Source organism: Ammospiza nelsoni, chromosome 7, assembly GCF_027579445.1.
Source record: "Ammospiza nelsoni isolate bAmmNel1 chromosome 7, bAmmNel1.pri, whole genome shotgun sequence".
NCBI classification, from domain to species: Eukaryota; Metazoa; Chordata; class Aves; order Passeriformes; family Passerellidae; genus Ammospiza; species Ammospiza nelsoni.
In genome coordinates, this window is record NC_080639.1 from 19,427,637 (window position 1) to 19,449,893 (window position 22,257).

The following is a 22,257-nucleotide window of genomic DNA, read 5'->3' on the forward strand; positions in this document are numbered from 1 at the left end:
CCTAGGTGAGACGATATCATCGCTAATATGCAACATGGGGATCATTCCAGACCCAAGAAAGGGAAAAATATCCAAGGAAATTATTTCTGAGATCAAAGTCACTGTAGGTTTCAAGAGCACCTTGTTGGAAAGGCATTTTGGTATGAAAGTGACAGGCAAAACGAATCCACCCTCAAGGAGCCATGGCCATACATATGTAAGTAGAGCAGTGATTTTCCTGAGCTCTGCAGGGTGTTTGTAAGAAATATTGATAAGACAACCTAGAACAAATCAAATCTCATTGTACAGTGCCTTTGCTGAACAATTAGCATAGACTGCAACAGAGACAGCAACAGCTGTACTTATGCATCCTGATCCACTCCTCTAAAGCAGCTATGATCTTTACAATGAAGTATTTTTCCATCTTAACCATGAAAACTGTAATTTAACCACAGGAAAAAAACCCCAGCATGTACTCAGTGAACACTCACTTAAAGCCTGTCTTGGAATGGATAAATCAATCCTACTATAGATAAAGACAGGGACAACACTTGTTGGGAATCTCTCTTATTGGAATTCTAGTAAATGTTATAATTCTTGAAAATGTAACTCAACCAGGCAGTTTGAGCTCACCCTTATGAAAAAAAAACCACTGCACAAGATGCTATATGTTAACAGCACACCACAAGGTTTTGTTTTCCACGTGGGCTGCTAGAGCTCTGCACAAGGCTCTCCCCAGCTGTCGCTCAAAACTGAGCTGCCCCTGCTGAAAAGGTAGGAATAGTTCCCTACCTGGAGTACACCTAACTTAAACAAGCTTTCAAAACAGAAATTACAGCTGTGACCAGCAGCCATAAAAAGGAAGCAAAGTAGTTGCCAACTACAGATGTTGGCACTCTGCTGAAGTGAATGAGAGTCTTCCACACATAAGAGGCATTTTTCTGTGACTTTTACCGATTCCAAAGCACAACTTCACAAATCTGAGAATTTCAGGAAAATGAGCTGTCACCATTATCTGAATGACACACATCATGGTTTTATGTGAAACTGTCCAAAAGATCCAGCATGAATCATGGTGAATTCTACCTGCTTTTCAGACAAGTCACTCTTCTTTGTCAAAGACTGAAAATTGTATTTTACTTGAAACTTGGTTCAAATGCTACTTCTACTGGGTAGCAATGGTCAAAAAAAACCCACCACCACCACCAACAAAACTAGACAAAACTCATCAAATTTTAAGCTTTAATCTTCATGAAACATGGACTAAATGTTTATTTTTTCTTGGGATTCTTCATGCTGCCTTTATGGTAGCTCAATCTTTTTTCCATTAGAACTAAAAAAATTCAAGTAAAACAATGGCTAAGATAAAAAACTTAGAGAAAACCCAGTAATATTCTAAAAGTGTTGTTAGTGTCATACATCAACATTTATTAGTATTACTTTACTACATATTTTTGACATGTAACTTCAGCTTTTCCCTTACTCTTCTGTGATGAATTTCTTGTACACAGAACTCCCTATCTTATCTGTCTTTATAGCTCTCAGCTTACACAGATAAGGCAGTAACAACCATTTCATTTCTAATCCTTGCTATACAGAAATACAAATAGGTAGCCTCAAAATACATTTTTAGGAAGTTAATAACTTGAATACCAGTATCTCTGAACTCTGCAGAAAGTGGAAATCCAGAAGAACATATCTAGAAGAGTGAGACTGCAGACTGACCTATAAAGGCAGTCGCTTTGAGTCCTGCAGACCTGCAAGAACAGAGAACTCACAGGGGTCTTGTACCACTACAGGATATCAAATTAAGTCAAAAGTCTCTTTTCTCATTGCTCTTCTCCATTGAAACCACAGTATCTCTAGCCAATTCCTTCCCCAAATTAGGGAAGAACATCCAGAGGTACTGTAACCACCACCCACGTCTGTACTAATGAGAGGAACATCACACATACTTAATGGGGAATGAATAACATGTAAAAGGCCAGTTACAAAATGAAGATCATCCATTCTGTGGTTACAAAACCACTGACCTGCACTAACTCCTCCATCGCCTTGCACTGTGCTTGCCGAGGACCTGCCATAAATGAAGCAAAGAGGAAGCAGAACTGTATATACATGGGACCACAGGAACTTTCAGGACCAGGGTCACACACAGAGTTCAACAAGCCTCTCTCCTGGGCTGTACCTAAAGAGCTGAAAAGAAGGCATTATGCTGCAGCTAATGAGAATTCCAATCTGAATCTGAGAGCAGCAGAAAGAATTTGCATCTCTTCCTATTCCAGCAATGCCTGTAGTCTTTGCATAACTACTAACTGATTTATGCTCCAAGCATGACAAGGATTAGATTAGCAAAGTTCAGTACAATGAACTGAGCTCACAAGCTGGATCCAGGGCCCAGAACTCCCTGATGTTTTGGTGGCACAAAGTACATTCAAATCTGCAATAGGTCCTTTGGTATAGAAGAGCAACAGCATCACATATACCGCAGCTTCCCGTTTTCCAGTGCCAGACATACCCAAACCCTTGCCTGAGAAACTGACTCTTACCAAGAATCAAACACAAGCACATGTAATTTTCCATGCCACTTTCAGGTCAAGCAAGGCTGGAATGACTTCAAGCATTCTTCTTCAACTAAGAAAACCATCCTCTGGTAGTTTTGCTGCCTGAGACACAAGTCTCTAGAAGCCACAGTAAGAACTCTTTCCCACCCTGTCACAGCTATATGGCTATGCTACATTTCCCTTCCCTTTCTAGATGTGCTGCTACTGTGCTGAGCATTTTGCTTGCAACACCACTGGCCTCCTGAGGGTATTTACTTCTAGGAGATAATTCCCTTATTCCAGGTAAAGTCCTTCCTTCTGCCTGGGAAGAGAGGGAGAAAAACAAAACAGTACTGGCAGGAGAAAAAGGACCTAGAGAAACATTCCTCTTCTCTTCAAGAAGAGTTAGCAGTATCTCATGACTGGCAGTGTTATTATAAAAAAGGGTTTGGCTAATTCCGTATATGCAGAAGGCTGCCATAATCCTCCTGCCTTTTTTCCTTCTTGAGTTTGAATTGTTGCACTTTGAAGAGTTTTTAGATCTCTCCTCAAGGTTGATTTTATCAATTATCTCTGTCTATCCAAATCTGTATATAATTACTGTAGTTAGCTCTGAGGGGAGAATGAGACCATTTTGAGGTCACTATTGTGCAGAGCAAGTGTGATGGTCTTGTATATTACTCTAAACCTTGCAAATATTATTTTTAAATATTTAAACCATTAATTAGTCCATATTGTATCCTCAGGGGCAGTGCAAGAGATCTTAAGCCTTTAGAAGTGTCCTGCATCTTTTCATGTGTCCTTACTGTTTAGTTTAGACTAACATACCTTTATTATTGTGTATGTACAAAAAGAAACCACAAGGTGTAATAGTCTTTTGAAAATATTGCTTTTTTGTTCAAAGTCTCAACTGAATTCAGAATTTTGATGGATTGAAGTAAATGGTGGTGCTAGAATAATACTAAAGGCTTAGAATTCAGATTGCAATTCTTCCAAATCTATATTTTAAGATACACAGTTTCTTTAAAATGTGAAGAAGCAAAATTCCTCATAAAAGCTGTGTACACGGAGGGGTTTTCACAACAATGAACAGCCTAATCAGGGTGAAGAATCCTCAACTGAAAGCTCACAAAGAAATCCCTCTATCCTTTCTCCATTTTTTCAATTCTACTTTTCTCGATAGGGGTGTCTCACCAGAGAACCTGAAGAGTGAAAGATTTAAGTATAGGACAGAAATCCATCAAACCCAGGCTTGTGGTCCAAACCCAAGCAGCTGTCAAACCCAGAGACAGGAATGTATGCTCACTTCTGCCTAATAAAATTTGAATCAAACACTTTGCATCTGATTCTCCATGTGAGCTTTTATGCAAACTTCTAAAGTGCAAGGAATCCTGGGGTGGAAGAGCTATTCTGAGAGCTTTCACATAGTTCACGTAATTAGGGAAACCACTTCCTTTGATTGTAAGTGTTCAAAACAGCTGAATTTCTCCTTTCAAAGGACTCTGTGATTTGGGTCATCTCTTTTACTTGCTCTTTTATGTTTCTCAAGATGAGAGGTGAGACTGTAAAGCACATTATTTAGAAAAAAAAGATTCCACTTTTTGTTTTAGGGATTGAACTCTGACTATTCAAACGCTTGTCATTTGGAAATCTATCTTTCTTTCCCTCCCCCTGTTTCCTTCTTTTTGTGATAAGCTCTTCAGTGGCTCAAGCGAGCATAGCCCAAAACGCCAATTTAAACCTAAGGGAAAGCTGAAATACGGTACATAAAGGAAAAGGGACTCTCATTTCCCTTTGTGTGGCTGTGCTTGAATATGTAATTATAGAGGAGCTCTAGGATCTCAGTCCCCATGTCACATTTACTTTTTAAATGGTTCTAAACATTGACCAAGCAAAAAGGCAGAAATACAGATTTTTAAAAGGCAAACAAAGCAGCTGCCCTGGTCTTTGAAGTGGGCTTGCAGGTTCTTAATTTCTCAAAAAGGGAGCTCGGGTCACAGTTTCAAGGCAATGACCATGTCACCAGAACTAACAGCTGATGCCAATGTTGCTACAGAATCAAGTGTCACTCGGCCTGAATTTCTTGAGTCAGGCACCCTGTTAGTGCTGTTACTTCACATTCATCTCACTAACAGCTGTAACAGGCAGTGAATATCCTCCTTCTCACAGTATAGCACAGAATCACACGAGTGAAAAGGCAGGAGATTTCTTAATGCATGTTTCAAATTTATCAAGTAAAAACAGAACGCTTGTTGATCCTAGGAGGACTGAACTTTATTCCCAGTCAGTGAAAAATTGCAGGACTCCTTCCAGAATTATAGCATTTACAGGGAATCGGTCTGCAATGGGAACAGAGTAAACCACTCGGAGCACAGTGCCAGAAACCACAGTACTGCCAACTTCTGCACAGGACAGATGAGACACTGGCTTGGAGAGATGACTTTACAATAAAGACTTTGGTACAAATACAAAAACAACTGAGGACCCAGAAGTTAAGAGCAGAACTCCAAAATGCTTGGTCCTTTTGAGTGGGATCTGGATCCTGTATTTGCCTTTAGGGCTCTCACAAACTCTTACAGGGGTAACAGCAAGGCAACATCCAAAAGAAAGAGGAATTCAACATCTCCAAATTGTAGCCATCTGTTGCTCCATACTTATACCACACACAGCACCCTCAGCACAGAGACATATCACAGGGAAGTCAAAAAGCCTTTTCCTTTGTTTAGGAGATTAAAAGTACACAGTTCACAAAGACGGAAACCCACCAATCACTACTTATAACCCTTCATGTTTCAAAGGTTTGCCTCAAATGCATCTAACATTACTAAAATTAGAGCTGTTACAAGATTAGACAAGAAGTGATTTCTGCACCTTCTCCCCCCTCTAATTTCACATGGGTATGCATGACACTTTCTCAGCTGTACAGTCCTTCCAAGAGGAAAAGATAACCTCTCAGTAAATGTCAATCATCTGCTCAAAGGTGCAACTACTAGTTGATTTTAGCAAGTTTCCAGAAATATCTGCTCATCTCTCCTATGCTACCTCTGCCAGATAACAATTTGCAGAGTGCCCCAGCTTTCACTAAAAGGCTGCCACGTGCCCAGCCTGCACGCCTGTCTTTTGGTTATCCCACCTTCCAAGAGCAACTTGGTACAAGCAACTGCATCTCATCTTCTGCTGTCTACCAAGAGCTTCCTCACTTCTCCTACAACAGCTCAAGGGATTTTACCACCCATGCTTATTTTTGATGTGGCTACTGGAAAATCAGGTGCCCAATACATAAAACCCACAGCTATTTGGTCAGTCATGTATATCATAACACAATTTTTTTTCTCCCTTGCCTCCACCATTTAGCCACTAGGAACCTCAATTTTCAGGAGTTTTGGAGTAAAAAAAATAAGCAACCAGAGGCAGAAGATAAGTGGGTAAGTGTGTGGCACTGTTCCCCTTCAATGACACCCGAGGGCCAGGCCCTGTTTTGCCAAAGAGGTACACCCATAGGGGGCCCCTCCTGTGTGCAAGACACCCAGTTTCCCTGTGGAGCTGGCTTTCTTAAATAGAAATTACACAGAATGCAGGTTGTCCAAACATTAGTCTAATAAACAAGCATGTATTTGCAACTAGGATTCTTCCCCAGTGGCTGAATTGCAACAGATGAAACATTTAAAAATATAAACAGGGCACTTTGGAGGCAGTTGGGTCAGAAGCACAGCTCTGTGTTTGCCCTTGCTGGCCTCATCTCCCTGGTGTGTGAGTACAATTAACTGAGTATAAGAGAAAGAGTTAATGCTGAAGCTGTTCTCTGGGCTCCTCTGCAGCCTCCAGCTAACATAAACACATCTGAATATTTCCCTGTGACTGTTTATACTGTCCTCTTAAAAAGGAAACTTTCTCTATCAGCACCTTAGTGAGTGGAAATAGGTAAATATGAAATAACTTTTAAAGTCTTAGTTGTTTAATTACAATTAAAAAGACTGATTTTGATGCTTGCATCCAAGTTAAGATATATTTTCCCTTTTCTTCAACTCTGTTTTCAGAGAAATCTTGTTCTCCAGACCCTTACACAACTCACAGGCAGCCAGTTTAAAATTAAGGACTAAGAAACAACAAAAAAAAAAGGGAAGTAAAGTAGGGCCTATGTAGTTCTATAGAGCATTTTATTGCCCTCTTAAAAGCACAAAACACATTGCTCCAAATTCCATTGCCACCATGAGTGTGCCGGGTAGTTTGGGGACCCGGCCAGAGACTGCAGCCCCCAAGCTCAGCTTTGAATACTCCTGTGGAAAACAGCCTCCAGGAGATGAATGGTCCCAGACTCAGATCACATCAACTCCAGCACAGGTCTCTGACTTCATCTGAACCATCACACAGGCGTGCAACAACTCAGAAATCCTGTCAGATTGAAACAGTACTTCCTCTCACCTCAAGAGCTACTCTGGGATCATCAGAAACAATTTGTCACTCTGTATGCTGCAAGTCAGTGCAAGCTATTTAATCAGCATCCCCAGGAATTGCAACACCAACAGATTTCCATGTGGGTCATGTAAATTGTCAGCTGTCCCCTCAAAGCACATAAAACTCAAACATGCAATTGCTTATCATCTCTCAAATTACCACTCACCTGTCATTGTGATTTTCTACTTGTAAATACTGTTTTAAGAAAACCATATAGTTAAATAAATGTCTACATAAGTCTAACTTGAACCAATCCTCAATTGCTTGAGCCTGCAACAGCCTAAAACAGCACTTTGAGAAAAAAGGATTTCTTCTGTATCCATGAGATTTCCACAGCAAAGCTTCAGGACAGCTTAAATACCCAAAAATACCATTTTGCAGTTAATCACTTCAACAGAAGCTCAGGGTCAGAAAATGTCGTGGGAGGGGAAACAGAAGAGCTGCCATTTGATGTCAAGGGTTGCTGGCATAAAAAAATAAGCAACACAACCTCTCTTCCAAATTATAAGTTACAACTGAGTGCATGCAAAAAGAAGACTGAAACAGAAGAAACATATCTAGAGAAAAATTAAAAATAAAATTTTAAAAAAAGGCAAAAAACCCACACAAAAATCCCAAAATAAAGAAACAAGCAAGCAAACAAAATAAATCACCCTAGGAAAAATGCCCTTAATTGCAACTAAATATCTACTGGAAATGTGAACAGCCCACTGTCAAACAAAAACCTGCAACTGACAGAATAATTTTTATGACAATATGCAATGGAATTAAATTAATTACAAAAGTAAAGAATGTTTAATAATATTCTAATGTTGTGGACATATCCTGCACATCCTGGACAGAAAAGAGGATAAGAAAGAGTGTTTTCTAAACAATCAGATATTTTCTCCTTATTCTAAACAACATTTATTCATAATTTATAGGAAACCAGCATAAAATCTTGTTCACTTGCAGATACTGCACCTTCTGAAAAAAACAATCCCAAAACAAACAAACCACTGAAATTGAAGACCAACTGGAGATAACTGAGATAAAAGGGTCCAAGAGATATCCTAGAGATATTCCTAACCCAGGTCAGGCACACAGTAATTTCCTGTGACTCAACCAAGCTAGGGAAGCTGTACCTATATTCCTAACAAGCAGCACATGCAAGGTAATTTCAATTCTCCCTTACAAAGTTTAAGGCAATTCAAAACACAAGCAAAAGGAAGCAACAGACATACCTGGTGCATCTTAGCTTAGCAATTTATCTGTTAATCAAATTTGTTTCTGTAGCAGCTGTTCAACACTGGCCACTAGTCAAGAGGACACGTGCACTTGCCCCTTTACAATTGTAGTACAAAATCCAGTGGTCTGCACCACTGACAGTTATTATGTCTCAACTGATTCAAAATAACTTTTGAAGCCACATACTGCCAGTGTGGGCCCTGACAAACCAGTTTCACTGAAGCTGATGTCCATATCAAATTAACCCCAAAGTTGGCTTGATTTAAAAAACCATATATATACAAGCCAGTGTAAGAATCTCAAATTAAGTTAGTCAAAAAAAGCACTAAACCACACAACTTGTACTACAAATACTCACTATTTATATGAGGCAACTCACAAGTTGTTACTCATTTAATGAAAAACTAGGTATAAAAATGTTTAAATTCATGAGTAAAAAAATCCACTACAATAAAATGTAGCAAAATACTGACAAATTCCTTTCTAGCTCTGATTCCTGTGTTTCCAAGATTGTTTTAGGAGGGAGAGACACAGGAATGAAGTTTCTTAAAACAGACAAAATGAAACTAAAGCCTGCTCTGGGCAAGAATAATTGTATTCTGGCATCTTTCATTATATTGGTGTCTCCCAAATATGGGGTTTGGACAATGTTTTGGTTGCAACACATATGCCATGACACAACACAGTCATATCCAAAGCATCCACTAACAAAATCTCATGCAGTGACTTTCTGGGTTCCTGGAAATATAACATTCATTTAGAAAATAAAGTCCTCCAGAAAATTACCTCTTGAATGAAAGCCAAGAATAGGCAAATAAAGAATCAGTCAGATTCATTGCAGAAGTCTGTCCTATCCAAAATGATTTATTCTGCAAGATACAGAATACAGAACAGCTGGAGCATCTGAAGCAATTTTGACAACTTCCAGTCTATAAAGGGTGCTAAGTATCCTCTTGATACCTTTTGAGAATACCCTAGTCAGCACCAAGGGGAGTGCTCTAAGCCAATTCCTTTACCAAAATATATTTTAAAAACCTAAACAGAAAACCTTGCAAAATAACCACTCTGTAAAACAGAAACTAAGACATTTTAAGACATTCCTCTGGTATAGTAAATACAGTTTTATCTCCTTTTAGCAGCTAACACTACATAGCAGTAAACCTGAAAAGAGGTTGTAGCCAGGTGAAGGTCAGTCTCTTCTCCCAGCAATTAGCAACAGGACAAGAGGACAGAGACTTAAACTGCACCAGGGACAGAGACTTAAACTGCACCAGGGAAGATTTAAGCTGGACATCAGGAAGAAGTTTTTCACAGGAAGGGTGACTGAGCACAGGAAGGGTGACTGAGCTCACCACCCATGGAGGTGATGGAATCACCACCCCTGGAGGTATTTCAGGAAACACCAGATGTGGAGTCAATGCCACGGTCTAGGTGACAAGGTAGTGTTAGGTCACAGACTGGATTTGATGATTTAAAAGGTCTCATCTAATCTAGTTGATTCTGTGATTCTGTTTTTCTTTCACTGAATATGGGGCTGGATGGATTCCTATGAGATCAGTTATTGTGAACTTTGCAATTTTTCAGTATAGGTGCAGATCCCTGGAAAGTTCATATATTAGATTCCTACACCCTGCAATAATTTCATACAGCACACACTCTAAGTCCTCTCTCAGTGTTCATTACTCTCAATACTTGCTGACTCAGACCTGAGAGAGGTAAGGGAGTAGAAGCTCCTAGAAAGAGCTAATAAAATATTAATAGAGCAACAAAATTTCCCTTCCTTACAGCCAAGACCCAGTGTGGAGAGTCATTCTAGGCTGGCACCAGAGCACCCATACCAGCTACAAACTACAAAGAAAAATAACATCTACTATTTTTAGTCCTGTCAGGGCTAAAGTATCAATTTCAGTTTGTTTTGTTTTGCTTTTACTCTGTTGTTTTTCTCCTGTTACTGTTGCAAATCATTGCCAGTCCTTACTCTCATGACCCATATAAAAATTATCACATGCTCTCTTTTAGCACTACAAACATGAATGAGGTAAGTCCAGTGACATGCATGTGATTATACTTAACTCATCCCCTTCAGAAGGTACAAGCCCAATCTATGCCTTCTGGACAGCCCATTCCAGAAGTGGATCATAAAAATCAAAAAAGTGAACAAGCTGCATTATATGCCATATGAAAATTTTTATAAAGCATTAAAATATCCCCTAAAGCTTACAACACACGTATTACATACAAGAAACCCTGACAATATAAAATTAACTTCCATGGCAGTCAGACTCCAGGCAATACAGCAACAAAACCAGAGAGAGCATGTCTTTATTTTTGAGTCTCATAAAACTCAAATGCAGTACAGACATGACTGAACAAGGCATGCATAGTTAATGCTGCTCGATTTAACTTCTTCTATTCACAAGTTAGTTCTGTTAGTTCACCAGAAATATTTAAGTATTGCCCAGTAAGATTACAACTACGTTTTACTAGATTTTTTTCCACCACTCTCCTGCAGTTTGCACAGACCACTGCCAGCATTTTGAAGAAGTCCAGGAACATATGTTCTGCATGAAATCAAGAAATCTTGTACCCAAGTACTCTGGTTGTAAAAGCTGAAGCAATACTGCTGCCCATCAATAGCAACGAGACAGCTTATGGACCATGGAGTACTTTCAAAGACCTGTGGTATTAAAATTAAATTCAAATTTCAGGTGAAATTCCAGCAGTAATAAACCTCCTGGTGAAGAACCACACCAAGAAGAACCAGCTGCCAACAAATTGCCCTCAAAAGCAATGACAAATAACAGGTAAACTTCAAAGATGGGCAATCAAAGGAGGTGAGTGCTCTTCAGTGAAAAGCAGTCGTGGCAAGGCATAAAACAACATTTGTAACACTTCAATCCAGCAGTTATCTGCTCAAGATAATGGAGTCAAAAGAACTGCTAGCAATTTGCAGAATAAGGCCCCTGGCCTCAGTCTCTCCCATTCATTTCAGTGGGAGCCAAATTATGGGTTTACCTAATAATTCATATAAATCCCTCACAAAAATACCAAACTAAATAACTTCTGGAGTGGTAGATGTGCAATTTTCTTCAATGAGTGGACACAATTATCACTCAGGACAAAAGGACTGATCCTGCTACAGGAGGCATTTCTACTCTGCCACATGCATCATAAACATCACGCTGACAGCTTAATTTTCTATAAAACAATTCACTAGGAACTCCTGTTTCCTACTTTAAACGTATAACCACTGTAGTGGTTGTACTAGATAGTAAAATGGCAACTTAATTTTCGTTTTGCTGCTATTTAATCACTCATGCTACATTCCTATGTTGTACTTAATCAGCACAATTCTTGCCCAGTATCACATCCGATATTCTAACCAAGACTTTGTAGCATATATATATTTTTCCTACCAGACTTGTTCAGGTGTATTTTTTCACATATACACATATCTCTTCCCATAAAGTTGTGTTTTACTGCCTGCATAAAAAAGTGAATGCCTTGCAGAAGTATTTCTCAGATTTCAAAGAGTTTCAAAGCAATCTGTTGAAGCAACACTCTTCCAAGTATTTTTTAGTTTTTCTAAGCACACATTCTAATATGCGATGCTGGAACAAACCTTGCTTTGCTTCACATGTTAGAACTTGATAGTCCCTGGGCTAATATAAAACCTCCACGATCTTTACTGGTTGTGATTGGCTTGTTTAATAAAATGACACATAGATACAACATATTTGCAGAATGATACCATAGCTCTATTGACTTGGCTTGCTCCCTTGGACTTGGCTAGCATGAAATGCCTCTGAGCAAGTTTTTCACAACTCTCCCATATTTTCCCTTTAATCAGTTGTTATGGATTATTGGCAGCAGTTAACAGAAATACAAGACATGCAGTCATGGAGATAAAAGGACACTTCCTTCCAAATAAACTAGAAAGAGTAGAATCTCAGATTATGCCAAGCTAGAAGGGACCCACAAAGATCAAATCCGACTCTCAGCCTCACACAGGACTATCCCCAAGAGTGCCTGAGAGCACCGTCCAAATGCACAGAATAATTAGTTTTCTGGACTAAACGCATCCAAACACCTACTAAAAACAGATACACAAGAGTTACAGCAAGTTATTTTTGTATTGATATCAGAAGAGTCATTAAGTCACCATGACTTCAGTGCAGTCCAGCCACAGACATTCATTATTGCCATCACTACAGATGAAGATGCTACATATGTAAACATGTGAGGGCCATTAGGGTCAGAAGACCTTTTGGCCACCAAGTTGGCCTCTGGTACAGCACAGGCCACTATACTTCAGCAAAATGCTCCTGTGTTGAGCTCAACAACTTGACAAAAACAATTGTCTAAAAAGACATCTCGATGAGAAGACAGATGAAAAGGATCCTCCATCTTCACTGCTTTCATTTGTAGTCTGTGCCAAGTGTTACTCATCCTCACGCCTGATAATTTGTGATTTTCTTTCCATTCTAATTTTTCTGGCTACAGATTCCAAGCACTAGTTCCTGCAATAACTTTATGCACTAGATTAAACTATCCCACCATTTTCTCCATATGAAAATGCAATGTTTGTATATAAGCTCTTACTTTTTAATTCTCTAAGGTTGTTGACAGAAAAGTTCTGCCAAAGCTTGTCAGAGTTATTTAAGGCATCACCACTTGCCTCTCCACTGCCTTTACAGACAACTTTCAAGAGAAAGTGCCCATACCAATGTTCCCATAACCTGTCTGATTTAGTTTAAGTTGCAAATTATAACCAGTCCAAAGAAAAATAAAAAAATTTGTGATGGAAGGCACTTGCTCCCCTTCTGTCAACTCATCCTGATGGATGATATTCACCCCTCTTGATACCCCCACATTCACCAACTTTCCACTTGGTGTTTTGCAGATTCCCTTGGGCAGCTCTTACAGTTCATTGACACTCTTTTAAACAGAACAGAACCACATATGCCTAACAACAGTCCTAACAACAGTTTTCCCAGTGCTACATAACAAGATAAAGCACACCTGGTTGTTACAAATTACTTTACCCTGATTTGCATATGCCAAACAATTAACCAAATTTGCCTAACTGCACCATGATATGAGCTCTTACTGAGCTGCAAGTCTTCATTAATCCCTAAATAAATCCTTACACTATAATAAGCTCTTTCTGGCATATGGGTTTTTTTCCTACTATACAACCTGTGCCTCTTGCTACTCCAAGCTGAACTTTGTGTTGCACTGTCTTAAAAAAATGTATTTCTGCTGAATGGTCCAACTGTGTCAAGTAATACACAGGATTTTTCTTCCTCCATCCTTTCCCATTCCATTAAGTTTTATGCCATCACAAAACATAGTAATATTGTTCTTAAATTTACTTTCAAAAAATGTTTTAAGTACAGAACAACAGGTCTAGCACACATGCAGGTATAACTCCTTCAGAAACACACATGTTCAATAAAGGTATTTCACTGACCCTGACTGAGATCTGCCAGCCAGGTTATTTTTAAGGAGCACATTACTGATACTGCATAACTCAAATTTTACTTTTCGTTTCTCTTTTGATATTAACAAATAGTAGAAATAAAGAGAACACCACAAACTGACATTGGACAGAATGTATAAATCTTCCATTGTCCTAGAAAAATCTTGAGATCCTTTTACATTATTTTAGACAGCAATATGCTTAATCAGGACCAAACATGCTAATTACATCACTAAGCATGACACAATCATGGCAGCTCAGCTGCTGCCACAGTGGATGAACTTAGGTGTCTGATTACTTACTAAGTCTATTATGCCTAGCACTGCTCTGCTGTTCTCCAGCTTGTAACTGTCTTCCTACAGTCCGAGGGATTGTATACAAGTTACACATAGTCATGATGGAACAACAGCCCAGTAACTCTGCTGTCCATCTCTACACTGCTCCATCACTGGTGCTGACCAGCAGGCAGACTGGAGCACTGTGAGGACCACATACACCACACCTCTGCTGAAACTGTACAAAGCTGAGGGGTCAAAAGGACTTTCAGGGAAATTTAAAAAGCTTTGAAAAAAAAAAAAAAACAAACAACAAACCAACCTTAGCTGGTAAAGGTGCCCTTAGTTAATTCTGCCTTTTCCCCCAGGATTGCCAAGGACTCATCCGCCCTTCCAGGTCACAAGATGCCCCAAGGGAAGGAGATTGGTAGAACAGTGAGGGTTAAAACTACCTCATTGCAAAACCAAGCTACGACTATGTGGCTATGACTAACTAGGAGTTAGTGGAGCCCTAGATCAAAATCTTCATCAGGCAGGGAAGAGACAACTCTAAGCCTGTAGTGAACATAGATATGTGAACCACAGAACAGACGTCAAGAGGACAAAATGGAATCAGGTAATGACAGGGACACTTCCTATCTAGCAACATGCTGGTAGTATCAACAGGAAATTAGTAGCTCCACAGGTGCAGCAAGCTCTCCTCAGGGCCAGGTAGAGGAGAATTGCAAAACAAAAAAAGTGGGCAACAAGAGTGAAGGGTTGGACTGCTCATTATGTTCTTACTGCAGCATCATCGCTTACAGAGTTTTGTAATTAAACAAACAAAAATCTCAATGTAGTTTGCCTGCACTACCTAGAGGATTAAAAACACTAGAAAAGAATTTCTGTTGTTAGCACAGCAGACAAAGTGAATGAAAAGTAAACTTTTACCTCTTTTTCTATTTTGAGCAGCTTCTTTACTGCCACCTCCTTGTCCTGAGAAATCCATCGGGCTCGGTAGACACTCCCAAAACTCCCTCCGCCGCAGTTCTCAAAAAACTGCAAGTCATCAAATTTAATTTGCACAAATGAAGCACTGGTAGACGACATCTCATAATGACAAAATATACCACAGCAAAACCTGTGAAGAGAAAAGTTTTTATTAATGCACCTGCTCCAAGGATTTATGGACTTTCTTACCCATGTTCAGTCACCCCAAAATCAGAATCACAAGCACACTACAGTAACATCCACAGGCCACAGGAAGAAAAGAGACTGAGAACATGCATTCCAACAGGGAATGCTAAAGTCTGCATAATTTGCACAATCTATTAGGAGGAGCTGGGGTACAGAAACAACTAACAGTATTCCTTGGAGCAAGCCTGACGTTTCCCGAGCACCTAGGAAGCAGCTCTGCAAAAGGCAGGCACATGGCTGCCTTCTCCGCGGACAGACAGGAAGCGTGCTCCCGGCTCCCGGCCGCCTGCCCGCTCCGGCACGCCGGGCACGCCGGCCTGCGGCCGCGATGGCCGAGCACGGGCACGGGCACAGGGACAGGGACAAGCACGGGCACGGACACAGGGACAAGCACGGGCACACGCACGGGCACAGGCACGGGGCAGCCCGGCCGGACAGCGAGCAGCGGCACCTCGGCACACACCGTGCGCCCTGGGCCAGGCCGGAGCACTTGGTGCAAGGATGTGGAAAAACGTGGCCATGGTAAATCTCTCTTCCTGAGTGACTCAGATCTGTTTGCACGTTGCAACAAAGCGCAAGTACAGGGTAATTCATCTGGGTTACAATACGTGAAATTCTGCAGCCTGTGCCAAGACTGGTGTTGGCAGTTTCAGGAGATGATCCCAAATCTGCTGACGGAGGAACAGAATGTCCTCCTCGGAGATTTCATGGTGATAAAGCTTATGGCTGTAGCGAATTTCAAGAAACATTATCACCTAAATGCATGAACAATGACTAATTTTAGATTTCTTTTTTTAATGATATAAGATCAGAAAGCTCAGGTCTTTAGTGGGACTGCAGGACACGGCATACTCCAGAATCATCTGCAAGTCTGTGGCGGGTTCAGTTCAGATGCACCAGCCTAGACAAAGTAGGTTTAATTACCAGCAAGTTACTATACTTGCAATTAATGACAGTAAATTTATCAGCATAAAATGAGAGATTAGTTTTAATAAAACAAACAAAAAAAGAACCAGAGATTTTGGGTTGATGGTGAAAACAACACATCCAATTTCACTGGTAAATTACAGTATCAAAATATATTATGTCTTCTGGGAGCTTCCATTCCATAGGGCTTTTTGAGATAAAACGTTATGTGCTGTTAAAACACAAGTGTGTTAACTCCTTGTACTGCTGACTGCCACAATCTCTTTATGCCAGTCCCTTCTGTAACAAATACAAAGGCATTATTTGTCCCCTGTCTCTCCTGATTGTGTAGCTATTCTGATTAAAATTTTAAGATATCATTAGATCAGGAATTTCTGGCACTATTTGATTGCAGCTATTTTCCAAATGAGAGATGATGATATCAACACTTTTCTACACACAACATAACAGAGCCTTCTCTGAAACTGCCTGCTTCATTTTATACCTCTTGACCACCCATAAAGATAAATGGTGACCAGACCATGACAACTTTACTATGTGTACTGAAGGCTTTTTAGCAAGGAGCCAGCTTCAGGCCTTTCACTGACAGCCAGCCTGCAGAGCTCCCGAAGAGGGAACATGAATGCTCTCTCCCCAGAGTTGCAAGTCAGAGCAGGGGTTACCACCAGGATATGAAATAAAGTCTCTTCTTCCAATGCTCTGCAGCCTCTTCCCTAATACAAGTGCCTGAACTGTCCTGCTGACCTTCTGTTCTTGTTTCAACCTTGTTGCTGTTGTAATTTCCTGTCATCCCATAGTCATCTTCTGCACAACCTGCACACGTTTTCTTTAGAGAAAGCTCAAAGGAAATTGGTCAATCCTACAAACCAAGAGAAGTTTCAGTGTTTTGCTCCTTGCCATTGCTGCTTAATTAGCAGATCTTCAGAAACAGAAGTTCATTTGCATTATTTACTCCAGCAGTTTCTCCGAGTTCATGCTCTGTACATGGTGTCTCAAGCATAAGGGACACTTTACAGACAAATAAACCAGATTGACTTCCCAACTCAAAAACCTCGCAATTTAAGGCCACAGCCCTGCACATATTTATGCACACAGGTAATCACTGTGTGATCACTCGAGTGAACAATTTCCTTACTGACAACAGAATTAGCTAGAAGAGTGATGTTACTCACAGGCAAAAGCATATGCACTGACTAGACCATAAATTTAACAGGAAGGTGGGAACAGCTGAAAAAAGATCATTTTATTTGGGATGGCAGAAGGAAAAGGAAACCAAGTGAAAAGAAAAACACACCCCAGGAAAGAAATTTCTGGGCTTCACTATCTGAATTCAATAGCTTTGAAGAGCTGTCAAATTATTTAACATTATTGTTCATCCAGAACCACCAAATCAACTGTACAAACTAGTAAATTATTTGATTTCTGAAAATTACACTAGCAGAGAATAACATGCACACCAGACATCTGACAAATACAAATAAGTACTTTTCTGATGGGTCCTCCTTACTGCTTTAAACTTTATCTCAATTTCCATGCACTCACAATGCAGTGCCTGACACACAAGCACTTGCAGAAGCTACCATTCATTCTTTAAACACTTCAGTTTCAAATTTACCTACAGCAACAAACCAACTGCAGATCACAGGATCACACAATGAATCAGGTGGCAAGGCCTGAGATAGTGAGTCCAATCTATGACTGAATACTCTCATCTCAACTAGACCATGGCACTGAGTGCTACATCCAGTCTTTCCTTAAACACCTCCAGGGACACAGACTCCACCACCTCCCTGGGCAGCCCATTCCAATGTTTAATCAGCCTTGCTGTGAAGAAATTTCTCCTCATGTCCAGCCTAAACCTCCCCTGATACATCTTAAGACCATGTCTTCCTGTCCTGTCACTGGCTGTCAGGGAGAAGGGGCTCACCCCTGCCTGACCACAACCTCTTTTTCGGTAGTTGTAAAGACACTATAGGGCACCAGCATACAGTAAGTTAATGTTATTTAAAGAATGATTCATTGGTTGGCATCAGGTTGTTCCAGATGCTTTTTTTCCAGAGAAAGTACAGGAGATTTACAAGAGACACTCTTTATTTAGAGATCTGTAATTAAAACCAGGCTGCATTCGTTTTCTTTTTCTAGATGAGACAACAGGCCTGTTGAAACATTACTCCACGGTTTTGGATTCAAGGTAGGTAATCCTCAATTAGAAAGATCAATCTCTATGTTATGTTTGAGAAAACAACTGTTTAGGTTGAAAATTGTATGTGACAAATCCACACACAGTTATTAGCTGGTCATCCTGTTTTAAATATATTTAACAATCTGAGTTTATAAAACTGGTTAAAAGAAAAAAAAAAAAATCAGGTATTTCATTAAACTCTGTAATTTTCCACTTGCATCTGAAACAAGCACAGCATTCCAACAATGCACTTTTTTGCATCTTACACTTCTGCAGACAGGAGAGGAGCTTGCTGGAACACAGCCTCCAGGCCTGGGGCCTTGCAGCAACTCCCTGCACACAGCTCAGGAGGGTTTGGCACCCGCAGCCTCCTTCCCCACTCACGGTTTGGGGTGTGGAAGTGCCATCACTGTGCAGCAGGGAGACACTGCATTGACTGACTTCGCTGCTGCTCTCAATCAAATGAAAACATGACAATTCAGAAACAGTCAATGACAGGTATTTCAGGAAATAATTAAACTGCTGGTTATTTCAATTATTCCTATGGGATCTTCCTGGGGGTAAAAGAATTTTCGTCTTTTTCTGTTTTATTTCTAGTAGTTAGCATGAGCTTGTAATCTTGCAGCAACATCTGCAAGATCTTCTTCTGGCTCTTTGTTTTCCACATAGTCATTTATATTTGAGCATGCTGTTGGAAGCTCTTCATTTCATACCAAAAAGTATGAGATCTGAGTTGCATTTGGCAGTGTTTAACATTTGAAATTATTATTTAACAATAATATGCAACATGTCAGGACTATTATACAGAGTCACTTCGCAGCAAGCCAAGTCACCACATCATGTCACCCCAAGCTCAGTTCAGTACACCAGCAATGCAGGTGTAGGAAACCATCCACCATCACTAGCTTCTTGTGATTACAGCACTTAAGGGGATTAACCCATGTGAGGGTCCTGGCCCTGCAAAGGTCTCACATTTGCTGCTTCCTCTAGATCCCCCCAAGGTGAGGGAACACAGGCACACAGGACCCTGCTGCAGGCTGCCCTGCATCTTGGCACAGCAACACTGGAAGAACTCAGCACATTCACTTCCACCTCCCAGCTCCCTACAAACTGCAATGTAGGGGAAGTGCTGCCATGCCCAACACTGCTTTATTCCACATACAAAACAGAAGACCCTTCTGTTTGTCATTCAGCTACTGCTCCCAGAGTACAGACAGCTTCCACTTGAGGGACTTAGGAGAGGGGAAATAATTTACAAATTGCACAGTAACTGCAACTCATACTTTGTTTAGTGCGTGGCTGCAAAACGAAAATTGCATCTCTCATCTTGCACGTGCACCTGACGCTGCTCAAGTATTCAATTACTGCAGGAACAGCCTTTGTAATTTATTATGGGAAACAACCATGCAACTCCCTGCCCCTCGCTTTACTGTGTGGTTCCACAAAGTAGGATTCAGTGCTTCTTACAAGAAGGCACACTGCCAACATATTGCCAATAAAGTAGTAGCACACCACACTTGTGCTATCTTAAAATACACAGCTGAATGTGCCAAGTTTCCTTATTTGGCAAAACAGCTCATTTGCTTTCAGGATCTTTGACCATCCATTTTTAGAGCCAAACCATCCTTTGTATCCAACAAGGCCTGCAGTCCTTGAGCATACCAACCTGGATTTTTTCAGCAGTATATTTATACAGTCTAAAAAATATATATTAAAAAAAAAATTAAAGTGTCCAACAAAAAAACCCCACTCTCAAACACCAAAACATGGTTAACCACTGTCTTGTACAAATGGAAAACATAAAAGGAGTTAGTGACATTGAGCTACAAAACATGCTGCAGAAAAAAAGTTTTTATAAATAAAAAAAACCCTTAATCATATCATGAACTGTTGATCGATAAGATGTAAACAAACTCCAAGCACAAATCCAAATTAAATATATTGTAATCTTCTAATCTCCCAATGACTTAAAATAAAGCCAACAACCCCTTCAACTCCTAAACTTTCTTAATCAGACTGAGTAGCAGTCCTGCAGATGGTGAGACTGGAGGCATGGCTCTACCTACCTTAGTTACAGACTCAACAACATTTGAGCCTGTCCTTTGTCAGAACCTAAGAATTCTGCTTAACTTCCATTAATAACATTTCTAATTTTGTTTTAATTTATGTAACCATTGCAACAAAAAAAAAAGGCTCAACTCCACCTAAACAGTTTGAGTACTGAGGAAAAGAATCACTTAAAAGCCAAGCTGTGTACGCGGCAGAGACTGAAGGCTATAAAGACTTCACACTGAATAAAAAACATTTTCTCTCAGAAAACCCCTAAAGTGGTCACTTCACTTACACTATACCTTGTAAGTGATGCTGCCAGTAGTACACACACAACAGCTCTCAATAAAGACAAGGCAGCTAAGGCTGCACCCAGGCCGAACGTGCCGCTTGGTCCTGGCACAGGCCAGACTGCAGGACCTGGGCCTCACTTTTGTCCATGTTCCTGTCTTCCCCTCACAGTGAGCCAGGTTCTCCAGGGTTACCATTATTAACACAATGCCACCGGTATGCAAAGCACATTACGGATAGATAAAATAAGTCGGTTTCAGAGGACTTACAATTCCAGGACAAAGTCCTGAAAACATCTAACCACATGCCTCCTGCAGAAAGCTATGATGTTTTCGGGCAGTGACCCAGTTAATCCAGTGCTTTCAAATTATTTCTGCTTCTGGAACTTAGAAAAAGTAATGATCCACGGCTTTCCCGATGGCTCTGTCGCTAAAACTCCCAGCAGAGCATGCTGGATACAGGGTAATAGATAGCTCACACACGCGAGCTTAATAAAAGACCATACTACTGGAAACAAGCTAACCTAAGCAAACACAGCAAAACCAAACAACGACAGCTTACTTTAAAAAAAGAAGGAAAACGGAGGGAATAAAATCCCAACCCGACGGATTTTAAGCCCAAAACAACAGCAAAATGCAGCAGGTGCGCCGCATTTGAAAGACATTCTAAGGAGCGCAGGGGTGGCCAAGCGCAGCGCCGGACGCCGGCTGCCCGTGTCCCGCTGCCCGTGTCCCGCTGCCCGTGCTCAGGGGCGGCCGGCGGCGCCTTTCTCGCGCGGGGCCGTGCTGCCCGGCCACCGCTGCGCTCTGCCCTGTCCTGCCCTCCCGGCGGGGCACGGCTCATCTCCCGACCCCCGTCCCACTGCGCGGCCAAGCGTGGGCGCCGCCGACCACGGGGGCGTTCGGCCGGCGCGGCGAGACCAAGGCGATGCAAGGTCAGGTCGTGTGCCCGGCCAGCCGCCTCCCTTCACAGGGCTTCTGAAGTTGCTTCAGCATGGGGAACGTCAAACCCGGAGGGGACACCCATGGCCCGGCCCGCTGCCCGCCGCCTCCCTCCGCCCAGCCGAATGCGCGCCCACCGCGCCGCCGCCCCAAGCGCTGCCTCCGCGGGGGGCGCTTCGCCGTCCTCACCTTTCCCGAGGGGCTCCGGGCTGGCGGGACCCGAGCGGCGCCGATCCCGGAGCCGGCGAGGCAGGCTACAACCGGCGCGACCGCGTCTCCCGCTCCGTCCCCCGCGCTTCCGGTTGGTGCCGGGAGCCGAAGCCGCCGCCGCCCCCGCACCGCCTCGCAGCGGCGCCACCCCGCGCTCCGCGCCGGGCCCCGCGGGGAGGCGCGGCCGCCGCCAGCTCGGGGGTCCGGGCGGCGCGGTGCCCTGCCTGTAGGGGGCGCGGTGCGGGGGCACGGCGGGCGGTGCCGGCCCCTCGGGCTGCGGGGTCGGCGGGCGGAGGCCAGCGTGGCCCCCCCGGCCTGGGACAGGAGCGTTGTCGTACGGCCCCTCACGGCCTGCGCACCCTCACCCACACCGTGAGCGCTGTGGTGGGGCTGGCGTGAGGCGAGCGGGACGGAGCGTCAGCTTCTCAGAATCACACAATCGCAGGCTATACTAAGTTGGAAGGGACCCACAAAGACCATGAAGTCCCACTCCTCGCCTTGGACAGGACAGCCCCAAGAA

At 42.0% G+C, this 22,257-nt stretch overlaps 1 protein-coding gene across 2 annotated transcripts in view; it reads right to left on the bottom strand.

Moving 5' to 3' along the window:
• The window catches only part of MAP3K20 (mitogen-activated protein kinase kinase kinase 20), a 92,431-nt gene extending 70,602 nt beyond the window's left edge, over positions 1-21,829 (bottom strand). For both annotated transcript variants that reach the window (XM_059476158.1, XM_059476159.1), the window contains exons 1-2: positions 21,717-21,829; positions 14,892-15,081 (exon numbers count right to left, since the gene is read on the bottom strand). In XM_059476158.1, the coding sequence (XP_059332141.1) occupies positions 14,892-15,050 (159 nt within the window). In that variant the 5' untranslated portion in view covers positions 15,051-15,081; positions 21,717-21,829. The remainder of the gene's footprint in view (positions 1-14,891; positions 15,082-21,716) is intronic.
• Positions 21,830-22,257: the final 428 nt, after the last annotated feature.